Raw genomic sequence first — 23,056 nt, 5'->3', positions numbered from 1 at the left:
CCAGAATAAAGGAAGAAGATTAAAGTAAATTAACACCACACATTTTTTTTTTAGTAATTGAATCCTAATGGCAACGAAGAAACGGTTGCCTTGTTTTTAAATAACAATAAAATGACATCTTAACGTCAAAATAACCGGGACGTATTAAAATTTGATTGTACAAAATCTCAATAATTCTTCAAATTTTTAACAATTTTTTGTATTCAATTTTTTAATCAATGAAGAGGGTGGGGGATATAAATCAACAAGTAACGGCTCAAGATACCAATCGTCGTTTATGCCTCAGAAACAGCAATACCCTTCCGGATTTTTCAAAAGTGGGCGGCCTCTCCACTCACATCCAACTTCTAAGAGAAATAATCATATTTCCTTTACTTTATGAAGACTTATATAAGCATTTTTGCGTTAAAGCACCGCGTGGAGTACTTTTTTACGGGCCACCAGGTTTATTTATTTATTATTAATTTTTTATCATCATTTTATTAAATTATTATTTCAGGAACTGGAAAAACTTTAGTCGCCGGCGCATTATCAACGGAATTAAGCCGAGTAGGAAATGGGAAGGTAACATTTTACCAACGTAAAGGTGCCGATATTTTAGATAAATGGTTCGGAGAATCCGAGCGGAAATTGAGCGAATTATTTCTTCAAGCGAACAAAACTCGCCCATCGATTATTTTCTTCGATGAATTGGACGGGTTGGCGCCCGTTCGTTGTCAACAAAATGATCAAAATCATTGCAGCATTGTTGCAACACTTTTAACATTAATGGATGGTTTAGATAATAAACCTGGAGTTGTTGTAATTGGCGCAACGAATAGAATCGATGCGTTAGACCCCGCATTAAGACGACCAGGACGGTTTGATAGAGAAATTTATTTTCCTTTGCCTTCAGTTAATGCTAGAAAAGAAATATTACAAGTAAGAGAAATAAAAAAAATTATTTATGCTGATACTTTTCTTTAGGTTCATACGTATTCATGGACTTATAAACCTTCTAATGAGCTTTTATATAAAATCGCTGAATCGACTTCTGGGTGTTGTGGTTCAGATCTTCAAGCTTTATGTGCAGAAGCAGTGCTTTGCTCGTTAAAACGGGAATACCCGGATGTTCATAAACCTCGTTTAATTGGAACGAAAATGAAAATAAATATTTATAATCTTGTGGTAAATAAAACGATTGATGAGAAACGATTCCTTTTTGCTGAAGAAATTGATTATTAGGTTCAAGAAATTGATTTTTTAAATGCAAGAATGAATTTAGTTCCAACAGCGCAAAGATTGGGAAATTATAGAGCGCGAAAATTGAGTCCTTTTATAAAACCACTTCTTCAGAGGCAATTGGATAAGATTATTAAATATATTAATATTTTATTACCGCAATTTACTCAGCCTTTTAAAAAGTAAATTTGAAATTATTTTTAAAGTTTGTTTATTAAGAAATTGTTTAGGTTTCTTATAGGTAATGAAAGATATGTTGGGCGATTGGTTTTAAAAGGATCAAATCAACAAGGATTAATTGTTCATATAATTCCTGCAATTCTTCAATTTTTAGAACATATTCCTTGTTATATGTTAGATATCCCAGCTTTATTTGAGGTTTATTAAAAAATAATAAATCATTTTTGTTGAAAAACATTTTTTTTAGACGAATATAAAAAACGCTCGTCAAAATTTACCATCAATTTTAGTTCTATCAAGAGTTGATGATTGGTGGGATATGATAGAATCAAGTATTCAATTAAGTTTAACAACAATGTTAGAAGATTTACATCCGGGAATTCCCCTTTTATTAATTGCAACCTGTAACGAAGAGCTGCCATTAATGGTGAGTTATAAATCGAATAAATTAAATTATTACAAATTTAATTTTTTAGTTACAAAATTATTTCTATAATAACAGTAGCATAGTAATAAAAATTGACGATCCAAATGTAGAGGAGCGCGAAAATTTCTTTGCGCCTCTATTTTTTGGAAACTCTGAAACGAGCGTTGCAACAATTTTAAAAAAGGAAACTCCTAACGAAAATATCAAAGAAACCATTCCAATTCAAAAATGTAAAAGGGAAATTGGAGTGCGACACAAAAAGCATCAAATATGTTTGAAAGATATATCACATAAATGCAACAATTTAAAAAGAAAATCAAATCGGTGTCATCAAAACGTCCATATTAAAAAAAGAAAAATCGACCGATTTTCAGATGATCTAGAAGCGAATTATAAATGTAAATGTAAAAAGGCATTTTCAACGACCTCTACAATTATTGAACACCGTTCAGATATAACATCACTAGATTCAAGGTGTTCTTTAACCGATTTAAATAAAAATCGGGGGAGATCAAAAAACATAAAAAACACGACTCTAATCGATATGATTGATTGCTCGGTTTTCCAAGATGAAAATTTTATTGGTAAAATTCCCAGTAGGGTTGCTTCCGAAGGAAGTGTTGGTACATTTTTGGAGACGATCGTTAAAAAAGAACCTAAATCATTCTTTGAATTTGAAAGTACAACAAAACTTTGTCAAGATTTAAACAATCCGAAAACGGTAGATATTTTTAATTTGTGGAAGAGAACGGCGCACGAAACTTCAGCCAATTTGCCTGTCGGCCAATTGGAAATGCTTTACGATATTATAGCGGCATGTATTGTTGTTAATAAACATAAATATCACGGATTCATAGAGGTAAAATAATTAAAATGAGGATACGGTAAATGAAATATTATTTTTTTTGTAGACTCTTGAAAAAACTTTAAATAACTTTGAAAGGTCTACAAAGAGTTATGCGGAGTGATAAAATGGGTTGCTTTTTATTTTAATGAAAGTGAAGATGTTTGAAAGAAAATTTATGTGATTTAGTTTGAAAGGGTTATTTTAATAAATGTTGTTTCTTGTATTGTTGAGATCACAATTAAATAATTTTGAATTATTTAACATCTCTTCTTACAACCAATTAAAATAAAAACTAAGTCAATGTAAGGTGTTCATTAAACAAATTCAAAATGAACTAGTTAATTAGGCAATCTTATACTATTTATTGTTAACTGCTTGTGTACCAGACTGAAATTCTACCTTATAATGTTTACTGTACTGGTTACACACCTAAATAAATCATGTATCCACGTGAGGTTATAATGGGATTTTGCCCTACACATAGCATGTATCCACTATAGGTTACATGGTACACAAGGGGTTAATAGTCAAATACCTAATGAGGCTTACAAACAATTTACAGAGCGACCAAAGATAGCCAGGAAGGTAACTCTGCATGAATGCGCTGAAGAGGTTCGCGGGCAGGACCGGACGCGGACAAATTTTTTTAGTTGAAAAAAATTTTGGGACCTCCCTTAACGGGACGCGAACCTCTAACAACGGGACAACGGACCGGCGGGAGCAAATAATGTAAGTATATTGAAATCGGGGAATTACCTATTTCCGTTCGTTTTAGTAGTTCCTCTACGACTGCTGCTTGCTTTACTGCTTGTTTTCTTTTTGTTGTGCAAATAGTGAGTGCTAGAGATTTTTGAAATGGCGCCTAGTAAAAAACTTCTTAGTTCGCGAGAAAAAATGGAAGTTGAAAATGGAAAGAAACAAGATGACGTAAATCGGTTTAGCAATAAGTTGCCTGCGTTACTCCTTGGGTATCGGCCAGAAGATGTGTTCAACGACAAAACTGGCCTTTTCTTCAAAGCTTTACCGAACAAAACACTTGCATCTAAGTCTGAAAAATATAGCGGTGGAAAACTTTCCAAGGAAAGGCTTACAATTTTACTTTATGCTAATATGGCAAAAAGAAGATTTGCTGGTGATTGGAAAGACGGCCCGACGTGGGGCATTTAAAAATGTAGCACTGAAAGATTTACTGGCAATGTGGAAATTTAATATGAAAACATGGATGACGCGAGATATTATGTTGCTCCAATTTGATAGAAAAATTGTCAGCAAAAAACGAAAAATTTTATTATTTTTGGACAACGCAGGGTTGGGCTACAAAACATAAAAGTTATCTTTTTACCTCCCAATACTACATCAGCATGTCAACCACTAGACCAGGGAATCATACTGAATTTTAAATTCTATTATGGAGGGTACTACTTATGCACATTTTATTAAAAATGGATTAAGTCAGATCTGCTTCAGAGTTAGCAAAGTCCATAAATGTTTTAAAAACACTTTATTACATTACAACAGCTTGGAATAAAGTTTCGTTAGCAACGATACAAAATTGCTTCAAAAAAGCTACGATAGTTCAAATGCAAACATAACACAAGAAAATCTTGGAAATTATGTTCAAATCGACGATATTGCAGCAACAGAAGAGATGAGTTTGAACATTGGCGATGTGATTGAAAATATGATTGAACATGATCCTGCACCAGAAGAGGAAGAAGATCTCGAGACTCTGTTGAAAGCAGCAACACAATTACTACATATAATAATATACTGGGTGTCCAATTAGTGCGATATCGGACGATATCTCCTTACAGGGTGTCGCTAGAAGAAAATGTTTATATATAAAGTTGTTTGGTGTTCGAAGGTGCATAACCTAAAAATATTTTTGTTTATACAGGGTGTTGTAAAAACAAAGTACAAGGTACAACTTCGAAAATTTAAATGAAACACCCCATATTTTATTACATTTTTGAATTACCCTTAAAATTCGACATACTTTTTGTTAAGCATTACCTATACCAAAATTTTACCGTTTTTGAAATATTCAACATTTTGTGAAAAAATCTCTGTCTGCACGTGTCTATAAAAGAAACCATACCCAATTTATTTAAGACCCTACAAAGCAAATCTTTTGTAGATTATTAATGCATAGTTACAGTAACTTCATGCCCCTATAAAAGTCTGGTAACCTTCTACAGGGTGTTCGTAATATTGTACTCAATACTAGAAACTTGAAATAGCTATATCTCATTTTTTTTAAATGGAATGCCTAATATTTTTTTATCTTAAATTATTCGCACAAGTAATAAGGTTTCTTTTTTATAAAGCATGTCCTGTACCTATTTGCAATAGTTATCAAGTTATTTATAGGACAATATTTACAGGACCTATTTGCAATAGTTATCAAGTTATTTATAGGACTATAGGTATAGGACATGCTTTATAAAAAAGAAACCTTATTACTTGGCAAATAATCTTTCATACAGAGTAGTTTTATGTATCGGAGGTGCAATCAAATTTTTATTTCGCAAATTGACAGTATGAGCATCTTTACGTAATTCGATCCTAATATATAAATAAAATGGACAAACCTCACACACGCATTTTGGACTCTTTGTATCCTTGCAGCAACAGTGGCAGATAAACAAGGGCCATACACCACGCTACCATAGTTAAAATGCGACAAAACCAGGGCATCACATAACATTATACGGTTGGCTTGATCGAGAACTGATCTGCTACCATACAGTTTTCTTTAGATTAGCAAAAGCTATTCTAATACATTTTCCTACATGCTGCTCAAATCTCAACTCAGAATCTAAGTCCCAAATCGTGAGCATTATCACGGAACTCAATTGGCCTATCTCCCATAACCAAATTAAATTCATTTTTGAGTTGCGTTCGGACTTGTGGTCTTGCAAAAATAATAGCAACGGACTTGGTGGGATTTACAATTAAAGAGTGATTCCTTGAAAATTATATCATGCTCATAAGAACATGAAAGTAATTAACGATTTAAAAGCCTTTGCAAATGAAGATTACATTGCAATTTTATTGAACACCTCAAAAATTTAGAAGATCATTTTCAATCTAGTTTTTTTAAGCAAAAAATGCTAGACATGCGTCAACGGGGCATTTTATAATTTGTAAATATGTAAATAACTTTAGTATATAACTTTAGTCTATAGGGAAGGAGGCTAGTCGGAGAGCCGAGAAAACGCTTGGAGGATTCACGTTGACGAGTTTGCCGCGGACGTTTGACGAGGATCGCAAGTCGCTTCTGAAATTTGCACCTCTAGGTTTGCATATTTTTTTTCAATTTTTGTTCTCAAAGAGCGTTTACTGGAGCGCGCCTCTTTTACGGCATCTAATATTGAACGCATAATGTACTTGATTCGTTCGCGAATATTCATAATCTGTAAAACGCTAGTCAAGTCACCCCAACATTAAAGCTACATACTGTTATATTCAGGATTGTCTTGCCGCTTGACCAGGCTAAAAACTTTGCAAATGGGATCATAAACTTTCTGAGATAAGGCTTATGACGATAAGCGTCCAAGGTAGTGCTGCTTCAAGTCACCCCAACATTAAAACTACATACTGCTATATGCAGGATTGTCTTGCCGCTTGAGTACGATTTTGAAGTAAATTTCCGTACTTTTGCAACGCTATAGCAACTCGTCCAGGCTAAAATCTTTGCAAATGGCATCATAAACTTTCTGAGATAAGGCTTATGACGATAAGCGTCCAAGGTAGTGCTGCTTCCACCTTCTTCCAATTGCATTACTTCGCGTATTGCGGATTTTCAACTTGGAAATAAGGTCGCAATCGCAACATCTTCAACAAATTTTGAAGTAGTTTTCAAAATTATTTTTATATTTAGCACAAACATATAATCATTATTTTATCATAAATGGAATGAAGGCTTGAAAATATGAACATGTATTTTATTATCATGTAAATAGTTATTTTGAATTATTTCATCTATAAAACCTCTTTGATGTTCATATTCTACGTCAAATGAACCGAACAAACTGCATTTTGTAACATCATACGTCACGAATACGTCATAATGAAGAATTCTTGCCAAAACTATCAATTTTCCACGCTGTTATTTTATGTCACATAGTTATTGCATAAACACAATTGTGTCTTTTATCAAAAATTATTATTAAAATCTAAAAATACTTTTTAATTATTCGTTAAAACTGAATCCAAATTAAAATTCCTTTTTTGACAACAACACCCAAAGGTATATGTAAAATTGTTTTGATTATTAATCATGTTGATTTTTTTGAAAGGTGTAGGTCAGAACATGATATTTAAATAAACGCATTAATTAATGAGTTAATAACAATCCTACGCTTTGAAAAAGTCGAAAATAAACTTGATGACGTGATGTAGAGGCTATTGCACATATTGATTTTAAATTTAGAAAATTTTCAACGTATCCGTTTGTTCTGAAAATCTGGACGAATGCCCGAGATTCGCGGGCGACTCACGAAACGGGACGAAAGAGAAAAAAATATAAAACGCGGACCCAAAGGGGAACCGAACATTTTTGGCAACCCGATCTATTTGAACGAAACCTTTTGTATTTTGCAAACATTTGCAAAAGTTACAAGCACTGAAATCATCGCGTCCGTTTATTATCATCTATTTATCGTCAACCTCGTTCCGGGTTTCTCTATTGTAAATAAATCAATACGGGCCATTTTGGTGTGATTCCGACACCAGAAATTCGGTCGATCTAAAATGAATCCAGTACAATGAACCCTAAAACAATTATTAATCATCGATTAATATTTTAATTTCAACTCAAAAAAAAACGAAATTTAAGAAAAAGACGTTTCGGAAATCATTTTTTTATTGCAAATTGGGTTAATCCTTTTTTTTCTCTCTCTCCTGCAAAAGAATCAACCACCGAAGAAGGGGGCAGGTTAGCAAAGAAAATGGCGAGCGCAGGTCACGTCCTGCTGCTACTTCCCTAGAAAAACCAAACCCAAATTGAAACGACTTCATTCCTATTTGTATTATTCAACATTTTATAGAAAAAAAAGTTGTAAGTAATTTTTTTTTCATAACCTCAATTCTATTTTGATTCTTTTTTTCCAACACAAAACATAACCAAAAAAAAAGGAGCAAAAAATACCGATTATAAAGCGATCGTTACTTATTCCTTATAAACAGATAATATTTATTTCGTCAATCAATTTAATAAACATTAATTTAGAGCAATAACAAGAACATAAAAAACTAATTTATGTGTTTACGTTAATTAACCTATTTAAACAATCTTAAATCATTCTCTTTATATCGAAATATCTTTATCAATTCATTGTTGATTTAATTTCTAATCATTTCTTTTTATTTATTATTAGAAAATGCAAGGAACAGATACCATTTCAAGTACATCGGATCACCGATTAGCTTTGGTCCACGAAATGAGTTCTCATAATTTTGATTTGATTCGATTTGCTTCTTATCGTACGGCCACCAAATTAAGGTTTATACAAAAAAAAGTCAGTCGTAAGTAAACCGTAATTTTCTTTTTAAATTAAATGATTAATAATTAATTTTATTTTTAGTTCATGCTTTAGATATATGGAATGTAATCGAAGCGTTCCGCGAACAAGGTTTACATGCTTTGGAGCCTAGCTCTGAATTGAGTGTAGCCCGATTAGAGACTTTATTGTGTTCATTGTATCATAGTTTAAATAAAAGGGCTCCTCCAACTCAACAGGCTCATGTTGATGTTTGTTCGAGTTTATTGTTAAATTGGTTATTGGCGGCTTATGCTACTGTGTAAGGAAAACTTTTTTTTATGGGATTATTCATTATTTAATTTGGATTTTTATTATTTTTTTTTAGAGATAATGTTGGAAAAATAAGAGTATTTTCCATCAAAGTTGCTTTGGCTACTCTTTGCGCTGGAAAGTTAATGGACAAATTGAGATGTAAATATTAGTAATATACAGGGTGTTTCAGATTCTTGTAGCAGAACTTTAACAGTTGATAGATCTTTTAAAATTAACACAAAAAATTCATATGCCATGTTTTGGAGATACAGGGTGTTGAAATTAAATTATTAAATTGTTTCTTTTTAATATTATATGTGTATTTCAACTGATTCTATTAAAATTTGGTATACAGAGGTTTTTTGGCATGAGAAAAACGATTATGAAGTTCGTTTTACTATCGCCGGCAGAGGGCGCTCTGTAACGTATTCTTTACGGATTAAAATAACTATAACTTTTAAATAAAAATTCTTATTCTCTGTACTTTTCTGAACCAAAAGGGTACTCTTATCAAAATTTATGGATTTCCAAACGGAAATTCAGCAGAGGTAGCCTGATAGTATAGGAGAAGATATCCAAATAGAAGACGTCCGCATCCTTCTGTGTTTGTACAAGTGTTTGTTATTCAAAAATCCATAAAGAATACGTTACAGAGCGCCCTCTACCAGCTATAATAAACGGACTCCATAATCCTCTTTCTTATATGCACCAAAAAATCTCCATATACCAAATTTGTGTATGGTTTAAAAAAAAATAATTTGAACACCTGTATCTCTAAAGCAAAGCGCTTGTCGACCTATGTTTATATGAAGTTGTTGTGTTACTTTTAAAAGATTTATCAACTGTTAAAGTCCTACTAAAAAAACCTGAAAGACCTGTAGAGTACATCAAAGGTAAATAGCAAAATTGAAATCAATTACTTTCAAATGTTTTAATGATTTTAAGCGATTTTAGATGATTTTAATTCTTATACAAAGTTTTTCAATAAATTCAAATTTTTAGGAGATACATTATTGGAATATTGAATGATTGGATTTGATAGATATCAATCATTATCTTTAAGGATTCTAGCGTCTCGCCCGCGAGCGACCTCGACGATTTGAGGCGAAATTGTTCCTTATATATCTTGGTAAAGATACAAATTCTCTTATAAAAAGATATTTACTCTCAAATCGCCGAGATCGCTTGCAGGCGAGGTGTTGGATTTGATAAATTAACACGACATCACTATCTTTAGTAGATTTAGCGCCTCGCCCGCAAGCGACCTCAGGGATTTGAGGCGAAATCGTTCCTTACATATCTTGGTTAAGATACAAACTCTTTAATAAGAAAATATTTACCTTCATATCGCTGAGGTTGCTTGTCGGCGGGGCGCTGGTTTTTATATTTTTATTAATAAGAAACACGTCAACTTTGGATAATTCTAGCACCTCGCCTGCAAGCAACCTCGGCGATTAGAGGTGAAATGATTCATCTTGATGAAGATACAGACTCTCTTATAAAAAGATATTTACTCTCAAATCGCCAAGATCGCTTGTAGACGAGGTGTTTGGATTTAATAAATTAACACGACATCACCATCTTTGGTGGATTTAGCGCCTCGCCTGCTAGCGACCACGGCGATTGGAGGCGAAATCGTTCCTTACCCATCTTGGTTAAGATACCAACTCTTTAATAAGAAAATATTTACCTTCATATCGCTGAGGTTGCTTGTGGGCGAGGCGCTGGTTTTTATATTTTATTAATAAACACGTCAGCTTTGGATGATTCTAGCACCTCGCCTGCAAGCAACCTCGGCGGTGAGAGGCGAAATCATTCCTTATACATCTTGGCTAAGATAGAAACTCTTTAATAAGAAGACATTTATTCTCAAATCGCCGAGGTCGCTTGCGGGCGAGGCGCTGGATTTGATAAATCAACACGACATCGTCATCTTTGGTGGATCTAGCGCGCAAGCGACCTCGACCATTTGAGGCGAAATCGTTCCTTACTCATCTTGGTTAAGATACAAACTCTTTAATAAGAAGATATTTACCTTCATATCGCCGAGGTTGATTGTGGGCAAGGCGCTGGTTTTTATATTTTATTAACAAGAAACACGTCAGCTTTAGACGATTCTAGCACCTCACCCGCAAGCAACCTCGGCGATGAGAGGCGAAATCATTCCTTATACATCTTGGCTAAGATAGAAACTCTTTAATAAGAAGACGTTTATTCTCAAATCGCCGAGGTCGCTTGCGGGCGAGGCGCTAGTATTGATAAATCAACACGACATCGCTGTCTTTGGTGGATCTAGCGCCTAGCCCGCAAGTGACCTTGACGATTTGAGGCGAAATCGTTTCTTACTCATCTTGGTTAAGATACAAACTCTTTTATAAGAAGATATTTACTGCCATTCGCCGAGGTCGCTTGCTGGCGAGGCGCTGGTTTTTATATTTTATTAATGAGAAACACGTCAGATTTAGACGATTCTTGCGCCTCGTCCGCAAGCGACCTCGGCGATTTTAGGGTGAAATCGTTCCTTAAGGTGGCTACACACGTAACTACAAACTTGACAAGTATGCACGTTCAATCTTTTTGTACAAGTATGCTTTAGCGTTTGTAGGATAATTTTGCGCAAACATTTTGCTTGTGCAATTTGCTTGATAATGGATTGAATTTTAATTACCGCACGTGTGTACCAAGCACACTGCTTGACGTGTGGCCACACTTAGGGATTTCTCACCACGTGTAAGGATTTTTCAGCCTAAAAATATCGTAGGGAGGTTTTCTTTAATTTATGAAATATTATAAATAAATGCATTTATAATATTTCATAAATAAATTTATGAAATATTATAAATAAATGCATTTATAATATTTCATAAATAAATTTATGAAATATTATAAATATTATAAATAATATTATAAATATTTGCCAATAATAGTAGGGGTCGCAATCTGAGATCACGCACTGAGGGACATTATTCTTGACTATCAAGAAAAATTTATTCTTGAATGTATTTCTTAAAATATTTTTTTGTTTTAAGAATAGAAGTATTCTCGAATGAAGTCTATCATATTCTTAACATTGAAGAATATCAATTTTTTGTATCAAAAAATTCATGAAATAGTCTAGCCATCTACTCGATCTTCGATCTCGTGGTGTTTCAGGCAATACGTCTCGTATTATCGAGTATTTTCGATCGTCTTGTTGTATAATATATGATTATTGTTACATGAACAAGTTTTGCTAAAAAGAAAGATACCTATATCGAAGTAAAAATGTTTATAAATCGTTAAGAATCCAATCCAGGATGACATTAGTTATTAGAATTAGTTATAAGTTTAATGTTTATAATCCGTTATCGCATTTAAATAGAGAGCATGAGAGTAGGTTTTTCTTTTCAATAACCACTCTTTACACCATATATCTCGTTTCTTCTTCCGCGTTTTTCTCTTATGGACAAGGCAAAAAGCAGCCAATACGAGCGCATCGTCGTCCGAGCTCGCAATAGTCCAAGCGCAAACTGACGCTTGTTCAAGCATACTTGTATCGTGTGGTGTCGAAGGGAAATTTTACATGCTTGTACAAAAAGATTGATCATGCATGCTTGTCAAGTTTGTAGCCACCTTTATATATCTTGGTAAAGATACAAACTCTCTTATAAAAAGACATTTACTCTCAAATCGCTGGGGTCGCTTCTAGGCGAAGCGCTTGATTTGATATATCAACACGAATATATAAACATCGTTATCTTTGGTGGATCTAGACTCATTAAATCTTCTCACAATACCGGGACGGCTGTTTCCGATTCTTCTTACATCTATATAGTGTTTTTCTATTTCCAGGATGTTTTCCTGATCTTTCTGTTCCATGATGTTACTGTTCCAGGTCGCAATTCTGAGTGTTTTGCTTTTCGAAAGTCTTTCTTTCCGTTTTCATGCAATATGCCGTCGATTATCCGATTGATCCATTATGATGCCACAGTTCTGTCAGCATTTTCATGTTTTTACTCTCCTCCTTTTACCCGGGCTTGGGACCAGCATTGGCTACTCAATCCATATAGCCCCATCAAAGCCGGAATTATTTAATAATTTATTTAATTTGAATATGTTATAAATAGATATTTAGATATATTGTTTAACAATATTTTTGATTCCAATTTTGCTTTCTACTTATGAGTCACTCCTATATGACTTATTATAAATGTTACATTTATTTCCTGTTCTTTCTAGATATTTTTTCTCAAATTTCTGATGCTAACGGTCTCCTTCTTAGTTGGAGGTTTAACGAATACTTACAAGAAGTTTTAGCTCTTCCTGCTGCAGTGTATGAGTCACCTACGTTTAATTTTACTGATACATTAGCTTCATCCATTTTTAGTCCAGTAAGAAATCTTAAATTATATCAATTTATTTTTAAGTATTCATTTTTCAATTCATTTTAGAACGCTAAAATAACTGTAAATGATTTTTTGGATACAATGATGTCAGATCCAGGACCTCCTTCTTTAGTGTGGTTACCACTTTTACATAGAATAGCTGCAGTTGAAAATAGTAAGTTGATTAATAATAATTGGTTTTATTTTTAACGAATACATTATTTAGTAATTCATCCTTGTCAATGTGATGCATGTCAACGAGAAAACTTTTCTGGTTTTCGATACCGTTGCCAGAAATGTCCGCATTATACGCTGTGTCAAGACTGTTTTTGGAGAGGTCGCGTTTCCGGGCCTCACGCTTTAGAACATAACGTCAAAGAATATTCATCTTTTGTAAGATTCGTTTAAACGATGATTATTACATGTAGTTATTAAATATTGTTTTAGTCTCCTAGTAAAACTATCGGCCAGTCACTTCGTAAATCATTCAGATGTGTTCCGGATAAACCAAAAAATAATCTTCCACGTTTCCCTGAACAACCAGAAAAACCACTTAATCTACAACACATTGTGTAAGAAACGTTTTAGTTTTAAGTTTTTTTTTAGTATTTAGACTTTATTATAGGCCTGCCTCTCCTTTGCCTTCACACAATGGTTTTCCAGACGGCAATTTTTCCCATTTTGATGGAATGGGAAGTTTAGACAGTCGTTCAACCGTTAGAAGGTAATCTTAAGATATTTATTATAGTGATTGTAAGTTAAGTATCATTTTTTGCAGCTTGGATAGCGCACGAGATGATGAACATAGGTTAATAGCAAGATACGCCGCAAAATTAGCGCAGGAACAGCGAACGGGCATGGTAATAACAAAACTCTTTGGCTCCTAGGAGCATGTAATTACTTTTTCTTAGATTCTTTTTAATCCCCATTTCTTTTTCTTTGTTTTTTTATCTAAGTTTTTAACTCAGTACATAGTTTCCCCTGCGAACGTTTAACTTTGCTTAATGTTCGTCGTTAAATTACTTAATTAATTTATTTTCGATTGATTTCCTCGTTTCTTTTTGTTCCATGTCGACGATTCTTTTTTATGTGTGTGCTTTTGCTGTTGCTTTAGCATCGAGCGGGCCTAAGAAAAAATTCCTTATCACCAGATACGGTAAGTAGCTTTTTTCGCAATGAAGAATAAAAAATATATCAAAAAATTAACATTTTTTGTCTTCATTGCTTTTATAGAATCTTAACCTAAGCTTTTCTAAATGTTCAACTTCTAAATAGTTTCTTCAATTTATTAGAAATTCATTAAATTAGAATTTAATTACTTAAATTTATATTTTTTTATTAATTAATTAAATTAGGGGCGCGTTCCATCTGAGGCTTGTCTTGGAATGGACTCTACGCGAGCTCAACGCGAATTAATCACCCAACTAGAGGCGAAAAATAGAGAAATTATGCGGGAAATCGCAAGACTGAGGTAAAAAGATGTTTTTGATAAATACTACATAAAATCTAAATTTATTGCTAAATTTTAAAAGAAGACAGCAAGAAATGGAATCCAGTGGTCATGGAGGCGAAAATCCTGCTTTAATGAACGAATTAAGAGCTTTACGTTTACGCAAGGATGAATTAGAAAGTCATTTGACAACGTTACAAGACTCCAGAAGACAACTTATGATTCAACTTGAAGGTTTAATGAAAATGTTAAAGGTAAATATTTTTTTTTTTTTTGATATAAAAAAATTAATACATTTTTTATTATTAGAATCATCAAGCTTCACCTCGAAGCACTCCAAATTCTTCCCCGCGTAGTACAAAATCACCGCCGATTCCACCGGGTCCCGCTCCGTCGACAAATCAAGGACCTCGAAGTGCTCCTCAAACGCCAATGGGGATGTCCCCAACTGGTCAAGGTATTGGAGGAGTTGGAAATCCTTTAATTCCTAACGAAAGAAACTCTCACATTCCACATAACCAAGGAATGGTTCCTTCAATGATGGTTGTTAATAATTCAAATGGTCCTAGTGATCCTAGAAACGATAGGGTTATGCATGGAAATGAGTCTTTGATGGGTGTTGGTGGTGATGTTAGAAATGCTTTTGGTGGATCAACATCAATGAATATCGGTAAATAAAATTTGATATTTTAAATGTTTTTATTATATTTTTATAAAATTTTTTTTAGGGGGAAGTAATGGAAATGGTACACCAGGTTCCGTTGGAAGATCTTTAAGAAACGATCTTTTAGTAGCAGCTGATTCAGTGACAAACGCGATGTCGACTTTAGTAAGGGAGTTAAACTCAGGTATGGACAGATAAAGCGTTTTTTTTCTTACTTTTTTAGGTACACAGATAATTTTTTGTTTTCTTTATTAAAAAAAAAAAAACTTGCCCAACCGTTAAGTATTATTTTTACATGACACACATTTTTGTGCATTTTTCCATTATTTAAGCGTTAAAAATAATCAAAAAAAAAAAACCGATCCGTATACATAATAATAGAGTTATTCTTTTCATAGCAATTTCTTCAACATTATTGAAACTTTTAGTCCTATGCTTAATAAAATAAAACCTCTAGATTTGATTGGAAAAATTTATCATTTAACAATTTTAAAGTATGTTTAAAACTTGAATTTAAGTTTAAAAACTAAATTTTGATTAGAAAATTTTTTCTATGTTTATCCATAGAAAATATAATAATAAATGATAAGTTAACAACTTTCTTTACAAAAATGTTAAATTCACAGTTGTCAATACTGCTGAATGTTTCTAGTTCTAGGTCTAGTGTTAGTTGTAGTTTTGCACTAGCACTTAGGTTTAGTCTTACGTCTCTTAAGACGGATAAACCCGAATGATTCTAGTTCTTGGTCTAGTGCTGCATAACAATTAAAACTAGAACTAATACTAGACCTAGAACTAGAAAGTTTCGGGTTTAAAGTTTAAAACCGAATGTTTCTAGTTTTAGGTCTAGTGTTCATTCTAGTTTTAGTTAAATAGAAATATACATTTAGTTCGAAAAAAATATATAAAACTTTAGCACTGAATAACAACGAAAAGATAAAATCTATTGTAACTTAAACCTTTGTGTCCCAAGAAGTTAAAAATTTTGAAACTTTGTGACAGAATTATAACGCTATCAAAATACACTCAGTAGAGGCCTTTGGAATCAATTTTAGCAAAATATGCAATCAGCATTAAAATATATTTTCAGTATACAAAAACTATATTGCTAATATAAAAATAATACATTTTTTATTACGTTAGAAAATAAGTAACACTTGCTTTATCTAAATCACATTATGACATTCAGAAAAACAGTTCTTTCTTTCATTACAACATAAATAAACATTGCACGCAGTACATTTTGGTCAAAGCTTTGGCAGAATAATTTTCACAACTTCCTCTTTCTTTTGAACTTGCGCTACATTTTCGTGGACGTACTAAATTTGAATATTTATTTATCAGACTTGTATTTACAGAACGACGAAAATTTGATAGCATATTGAGAAAAAACATATTGAGTAAAAACTAACATTGTGTCAAAAAAGATGCAAATTCAAAAATTCCTGGAAGCCGTATTTATTCAAATTAAGGAATGAGACTTATTCTAAATTAAAGCTCAAAGCTTTCTCTTTAAAATGATCTATAATAATTTTTGGGTTGGTTTGGAAAAATATTGAGAAAAAAAATGTTGAAACAAAACTTACATTTTCGTATAACCTAAAAGTATCAAAAAAGATACTAATTTAAAAATTCGTGGGAGCCGTATTTATTGAAATTAAGGAATGAGACTTATTCTAAATTGAAGCTCAAAGCTTTCTCTTTACAATGATATATAATTATTGTTGGGTTGGATTGGAAAAATGTTGAGAAAAAAAATGTTGCAACAAAACTTACATTTTCGTATAACCTAAAAATATCAAAAAAGATACTAATTTAAAATTTTCATGGAAGCCGTATTTATTGAAATTAAGGAATGAGACTTATTCTAAATTAAAGCTCAAAGTTTTCTCTTTAAAATGATGTATAATAATTGTTGGGTTGGATTGGAAAAATATTGAGAAAAAAAATGTTGAAATAAAACTCACATTTTCGTATAACCTAAAAGTATCAAAAAAGATACTAATTTAAAAATTCGTGGAAGCCGTATTTATTGAAATTAAGGAATGAGACTTATTCTAAATTAAAGCTCAAAGCTTTCTCTTTAAAATGATCTATAATAATTTTTGGGTTGGTTTGGAAAAATATTGAGAAAAAAAATGTTGAAACAAAACTCACATTTTCGTATAACTTAAAAATATCAAAAAAGATACTAATTTAAAAATTTCATGGAAGCCGTATTTATTGAAATTAAGGAATGAGGCTTATTCTAAATTAAAGCTCAAAGTTTTCTCTTTAAAATGATGTATAATAATTGTTGGGTTGGATTGGAAAAATATTGAGAAAAAAATGTTGCAACAAAACTTACATCTTCGTATAACCTAAAAGTATCAAAAAAGATACTAATTTAAAAACTCGTGGAAGCCGTATTAATTGAAATTAAGGAATGAGACTTATTCTAAATTAAAGCTCAAAGCTTTCTCTTTACAATGATCTATAATAATTGTTGGGTTGGATTGGAAAAATATTGAGAAAAAAAATGTTGAAATAAAACTTACATTTTCGTATAACCTAAAACTATCAAAAAAGATACTAATTTAAAAATTCGTGGGAGCCGTATTTATTGAAATTAAGGAATGAGACTTATTCTAAATTAAAGCTCAAAGCTTTCTCTTTAAAATGATGTATAATAATTGTTGGGTTGGATTGGAAAAATATTGAGAAGAAAAATGTTGCAACAAAACTTACATTTTCGTATAACCTAAAACTATCAAAAAAGATGCTAATTTAAAAATTCCTGGAAGCCGTATTTATTCAAATTAAGGAATGAGACTTATTCTAAATTAAAGCTCAAAGCTTTCTCTTTAAAATGATCTATAATAATTTTTGGGTTGGTTTGGAAAAATATTGAGAAAAAAAATGTTGAAACAAAACTTACATTTTCGTATAACCTAAAAGTATCAAAAAAGATACTAATTTAAAAATTCGTGGAAGCCGTATTTATTGAAATTAAGGAATGAGACTTATTCTAAATTAAAGCTCAAAGCTTTCTCTTTAAAATGATGTATAATAATTGTTGGGTTGGATTGGAAAAATATTGAGAAAAAAAATGTTGCAACAAAACTTACATTTTCGTATAACCTAAAACTATCAAAAAAGATGCTAATTTAAAAATTCCTGGAAGCCGTATTTATTCAAATTAAGGAATGAGACTTATTCTAAATTAAAGCTCAAAGCTTTCTCTTTAAAATGATCTATAATAATTTTTGGGTTGGTTTGGAAAAATATTGAGAAAAAAAATGTTGAAACAAAACTTACATTTTCGTATAACCTAAAAGTATCAAAAAAGATACTAATTTAAAAATTCGTGGGAGCCGTATTTATTGAAATTAAGGAATGAGGCTTATTCTAAATTAAAGCTCAAAACTTTCTCTTTACAATGATGTATAATAATCGTTGGGTTGGATTGGAAAAATGTTGAGAAAAAAAATGTTGCAACAAAACTTATATTTTCGTATAACCTAAAAGTATCAAAAAAGATGCTAATTTAAAAATTCGTGGAAGCCGTATTTATTGAAATTAAGGAATGAAACTTATTTCACATTAAAGCTTCAAGCTTTCTCTTTAAAATGATGTATAATAATTGTTGGGCTGGATTGGAAAAATATTGACAAAAAAAATGTTGCAACAAAACTTACATTTTCGTATAACCTAAAACTATCAAAAAACATGCTAATTTAAAAATTCCTGGAAGCCGTATTTATTGAAATTAAGGAATGAGACTTATTTTAAATTAAAGATCAATGCTTTCTTTTTAAAATGATCTGTAATAATCTCTCATCACACCTGGACGAATAAGTTTAAATATACCTAAAAACTCTACAGTGCGGATTGCGTCATTTTTTATACAGATTCTTTCTTGTATAGTAGAAAGTACCGACAGCTCTAAATGCGCCGAATAGATGACTACAGTTTAAAATGAGTGTTTAAAACTACCGGTACTTTAAAGTACTGTCTGGACACAAAGGGTTAAGCCACCCAAAGGTTTCGAGCAAATTTAGGTCCTTGATGAACCTTAGTATTGCTTCCACAGTTTTGTTTCTTTAAGTCGGGAGTAGGTTTTGTTCGGCCTCTGGCTACATTCACCCAGTATATGTTCAGCAGCCTCTGACTCGTCGTTGCAAAGTCGAAGTGCCGAAGTCCAATGTGCCGGTTAAGAAGCCTGTGAGCGACCTTAGATCCACTTTGCTGAGGCACTGTTAGCCTGTCTGTGACCCTGAAGTTTTTTGCAGCGTAAGGCTACCTTTGAGGTATCCCAACTATTTAGGGATAGCGTTAGTTTTAGTTTTAATTGTTATTCGGCGCTAGGTTGTTGTATATAGAACAAATCTTTTGATGACAAATTGTCATTTTTGAAACTTTTTGAAGAATGGAGTGATGGCGGCAAGCAAAAATAACAATTTCTCTATTAAGTTTGTGGTCTATAACCTAAATCATAGATACGAGTTATATTTGACGCGTATTACAACAAATACTATACTTATCTTAAAGGTTCCTGTCTACAATCGCATTCCAAAAAGCTAGTTTTCTTCTTGAACAATTTTTAAACGTTGGAAGGGCAACAACAATCGGAATATGTTCTTCTTTTGATTTCCGAACAACTAAAGCAGACAACAATAAAATTGAATCAACTTTCATGACTTCCGGATCCTTTTTTCGTTTATTTACATCTTCATCATTGGCTCTACAACCCGTTCTAGGTCTTGAACTCCTCTAGAATTCTCTTCAACCTCTCCCGGGTTCAAGTTCACTCCATCGTTTTTCATTTTTTAGTATCTTAAATAAATGACACTAATAAATAACTCTTCTATAAATGTAAATATTTTCTATGGATATGACATTTAATGAATCAAAGTTAAATCATTGATTTAAACAAATACCTAATAAGGTTTTTACCCAAATTAAAGAAGTTTTATTTTATTAAACATCTTATACATTATTATAACTACTTTTATAATTTTTTTTTCTTGTGCTTATTGTAAAAAAATATCTTCTCTTTCTCTCTATTTCTATTTCTTATAACAACTTGTCTATTTGTTTTAATGTTTCTTTTCCGATTTGTGAACTGTCGTTAGAATTTTTTTAATTTTTTCTGGTTCAATTAAATTTATGTTATTAAAAAAAAATAATCTCGATCAAAAAAAAAAAATGTTTAACATTTCATTTTGATCAAGATGTATTTTTTAATTTTTTGTTTTAGTTAATTTTAATTTTTAAGGCATGTTGAGGTGCTAAAAGTTCAGTTTTCATGTATTTAAAATTTGATGATGATGGCATGTTAGGAGATTAGGAAAAGTTGTCGTTTTAATATATTTTCTGGTGCTAATTGAGGTCGTACTTATAATTTATAATATTCAAACATTTTTTATGTTTTCTTTTGTACTTTTTACTAATTCATTCAAAACACACACGTAAACTTCTTAATTAAAAAAACACCTTTTTCGTTATGTTTTTATAATATTTTTTTAAGAAGGCTTTTGTGAAGTTGTAACTAAAAAGAATTGTTATTATTATTATTATTTTAATAATCTGTGCTCACTCTCTATCTTTCTCTACATAGATTTATTTATTTTTCCCTTGTTACACATTGTGATTATTTTTTTAAATAAATTTTATTTTTAGATTAATACGCCTTTTTATTATTGTATTATTGTTATTATTATTTTCACAAGAAAAACACTTTCCCATTCTTTTTTAAGTATTTTATGTAAATAAATACATAAATTAAAAATAGCAAATAGTTTATTAATCTAGTTTAGGATAATAATTAGCTTAAACTTAAAATTTAACTTAAAATAATAAAAGAGTTTGTTTTTTTTAATTGTTGATATAGAGTGTGATCCTGTCTTTGATGATATTTTTTTTAATGTAGTGTATGTGGAATGTTGCCTGTTGTGAATGATTATTTTTGCAGAATCTTCAAGTCTTCCTCAACCTACAAATATTCATAATAGATTTTTGGGTGAGTAAAACGAAATCAACGCTATTTCGGTGGTCTTTGTCTTTTATTTATTTTTTGTCCCAACTTATTGTAAATAAATATAAAACTTTCTTTTTTTTTACAGCCAAAAGTATTTGTTTTTTGTAGTTTAATGATCGTCTCAAAAATAGTTTACACCACCCAGTAATAAAGAATATTTCCAAGTTCACAAAAAAAGAATATTTTTATTTCAAACGGCACAAAACACACATTAAGATTAATAAAACCTAAATTAACACTTTTTACATTTATTTTTAATTTTAAAAGGGTAAGAAATTTATTTTTAACAAGTTCTTTTTCTTATAGGGGAAGTTACGGTTAAGTGGCCAACAAAATAATCACGTACTTTTTATAACTTTAATCTTTGAGTCACTCTTTCTCTCATAGGCATCAGATGATTCCTTTCTAACATAGTTCTGGACAATTTTACTTGATTTATAATATATTCAGAGATGCTGAGAGTATTATTGAATAAATAAAATTTTGATACAAATTGGGCATGATTATCAAGATGTAATAGAATCAAGAGAAACTGATACAAATATTACAATGTGCAGGAAAAGACTAAGGAGGTACAACACGATTCCCAAAAGGACTTTTTTCTTGCAAGCTAAAATAGAATATTGATATACAGTGTGTCCATAAAGTCATAATGCACTTTTGATCGGTCACAAGAAAGGAACAAGGCAAAATAGAAATGTGAAATCAGCACCAAATAAAAGGAAAGCTCTCCTAATTTCATACTTGTTCAGTATAGTTCGATGTGGCCTCCATTTGTTGTCGTACAAACATCTCAATGATAATCCTGAAGAGTTTTCCTTTTATTTGGTGAAGATTTCATATTTCTAACTTGCTGTGTTCCTTTTCCTGACTTTAGTTTGGTTATTATTTGTAACCACGTGTATTTGTGGTTATATTTCCTGAGGTATTCTATTGTTAACTTATTAGTATGTTCACATTAAATTAATGACTGTTAAGAGAGAGTGTTTGAAAAGAATTGTTGTTGATAAATATGAAATGGTAAAAGAATCAATATACAGAACGATATCAATAAATGTCTGCTGATATTAAAATATCTGTGAAAGTTGCTTAGCCTAAACTTCCCCTAAATTTTTCATATATTTTTTAAAATTTCAAAATTTATTAGATTTCGAAGATGATGGTGAAGACGAATCGGATGGCGGTTGGCAACAAGAACTTCAACGTAGATACGCTCAAGAAGCAAATTTTATGGCTGAATTACAAGCGAGACATCCACAAAGTCCCCAAGAGAATAATCACAGTCAAAATTATGGAAATCAAGGATATCAAAGTCAAATTCCAAATGCGAGTCATCATAATTTTACGTTTCAACAAGGATTTATGACTCATTATCAACAGGTAAAATATTAATATAACAAAAAAAATGATTAAAAAAGAAATCTTTTGATTTAGAATGATAACGGTGATCATCAAACTGTAAAAACGCCTAAAGATTCGAAAAATTTTAATGATGCGACATCACCGCACGAAGGAAAATCTAAAGAGACACTTGAGTGGGAGGAAGCTCTTAAAAATTGGGTTAATCGATAAAAATGTGAAGAAAGAAAAAGAATCGAATGTTGGTGAAAATTTTATATTTTAATTTAATTTCAAATTACTTTTTAATCCTAAAATTCCTAAACAATCGTATTAAAAAAAAAAAATGAAAAAGATGTATTTCCTGACCAAGTAAATAATAACCCCTAACTTATTCATTTTTGTACTTTATACATTTTACAATTTGCATATTAAATAGAATCAAGAAAACAAAAAAAATCATTTTAACGTTAACATTTTTTTTTTTTCTAATTAATCATGAAACTCATTGATAACGCTTAAAATAAAAAGAAAACGCATTGAAAAACAAATTAGTACACACATATACTAATAATGATACATATCGACACAAAAATCCGTTTCGTTGGTCAACTATGTTTTTGTCGATACTTAAGAAATTATCAGAGTGAAAATTATAGCATCATTATGCCAGTATCACATTATTCTTGCATAGATTTTAGATAGAGTAATGAAGCTAAATGAAACGAAAAACTAAAGATATAAATGT

General features: G+C 31.4%; 2 protein-coding genes across 5 annotated transcripts; both read left to right on the top strand.

The window, feature by feature from the left end:
- The first annotated feature begins 111 nt into the window (after positions 1-111).
- Positions 112-2,931, top strand: LOC111429545 (ATPase family AAA domain-containing protein 2-like). The gene is made up of 8 exons (XM_023065489.2): positions 112-444; positions 500-921; positions 967-1,167; positions 1,225-1,403; positions 1,452-1,599; positions 1,649-1,828; positions 1,878-2,687; positions 2,740-2,931. Exons 1-8 carry the CDS (start codon positions 219-221, stop codon positions 2,794-2,796), a joined length of 2,223 nt encoding a protein of 740 aa, XP_022921257.1. The 5' UTR covers positions 112-218; the 3' UTR covers positions 2,797-2,931.
- Positions 2,932-7,398: 4,467 nt separating this feature from the next.
- Positions 7,399-22,706, top strand: LOC111429536 (Dystrobrevin). Of its 4 annotated transcripts, none has more exons than XM_023065482.2 (18): positions 7,399-7,737; positions 8,057-8,204; positions 8,264-8,480; positions 8,547-8,632; positions 12,692-12,843; positions 12,904-13,012; positions 13,064-13,230; positions 13,285-13,409; positions 13,463-13,561; positions 13,616-13,697; positions 13,952-13,993; positions 14,193-14,308; positions 14,373-14,541; positions 14,597-14,957; positions 15,016-15,135; positions 20,905-20,952; positions 22,118-22,350; positions 22,405-22,706. In XM_023065482.2, exons 2-18 carry the CDS (start codon positions 8,060-8,062, stop codon positions 22,540-22,542), a joined length of 2,409 nt encoding a protein of 802 aa, XP_022921250.2. In that variant the 5' UTR covers positions 7,399-7,737; positions 8,057-8,059; the 3' UTR covers positions 22,543-22,706. The 4 variants fall into 4 exon arrangements, with proteins under 4 accessions (XP_022921250.2, XP_022921249.2, XP_022921252.2 ...); XM_023065481.2 differs by having other exon boundaries at positions 14,370-14,541; XM_023065484.2 differs by lacking the exon at positions 13,952-13,993.
- The last annotated feature ends 350 nt before the right edge of the window (positions 22,707-23,056 follow it).

Source organism: Onthophagus taurus, chromosome 7, assembly GCF_036711975.1.
Source record: "Onthophagus taurus isolate NC chromosome 7, IU_Otau_3.0, whole genome shotgun sequence".
Taxonomy (NCBI): Eukaryota; Metazoa; Arthropoda; class Insecta; order Coleoptera; family Scarabaeidae; genus Onthophagus; species Onthophagus taurus.
This window is presented reverse-complemented; position numbering and strand designations above follow the sequence as displayed.

Bases quoted from the DNA above. Each gene is read 5' to 3' on its own strand.
- LOC111429545 (XM_023065489.2), top strand. From the start codon at position 219: ATGAAGAGGGTGGGGGATATAAATCAACAAGTAACGGCTCAAGATACC. The intron at 445-499 runs GTTTATTTATTT...TTATTATTTCAG, and splicing joins ACTTTTTTACGGGCCACCAG to GAACTGGAAAAACTTTAGTC. The intron at 2,688-2,739 runs GTAAAATAATTA...TTTTTTTTGTAG, and splicing joins AATATCACGGATTCATAGAG to ACTCTTGAAAAAACTTTAAA.
- LOC111429536 (XM_023065481.2), top strand. From the start codon at position 8,060: ATGCAAGGAACAGATACCATTTCAAGTACATCGGATCACCGATTAGCT. The intron at 13,698-13,951 runs GTAATAACAAAA...CTGTTGCTTTAG, and splicing joins AGGAACAGCGAACGGGCATG to CATCGAGCGGGCCTAAGAAA. The intron at 14,309-14,369 runs GTAAAAAGATGT...AAATTTTAAAAG, and splicing joins CGGGAAATCGCAAGACTGAG to AAGACAGCAAGAAATGGAAT.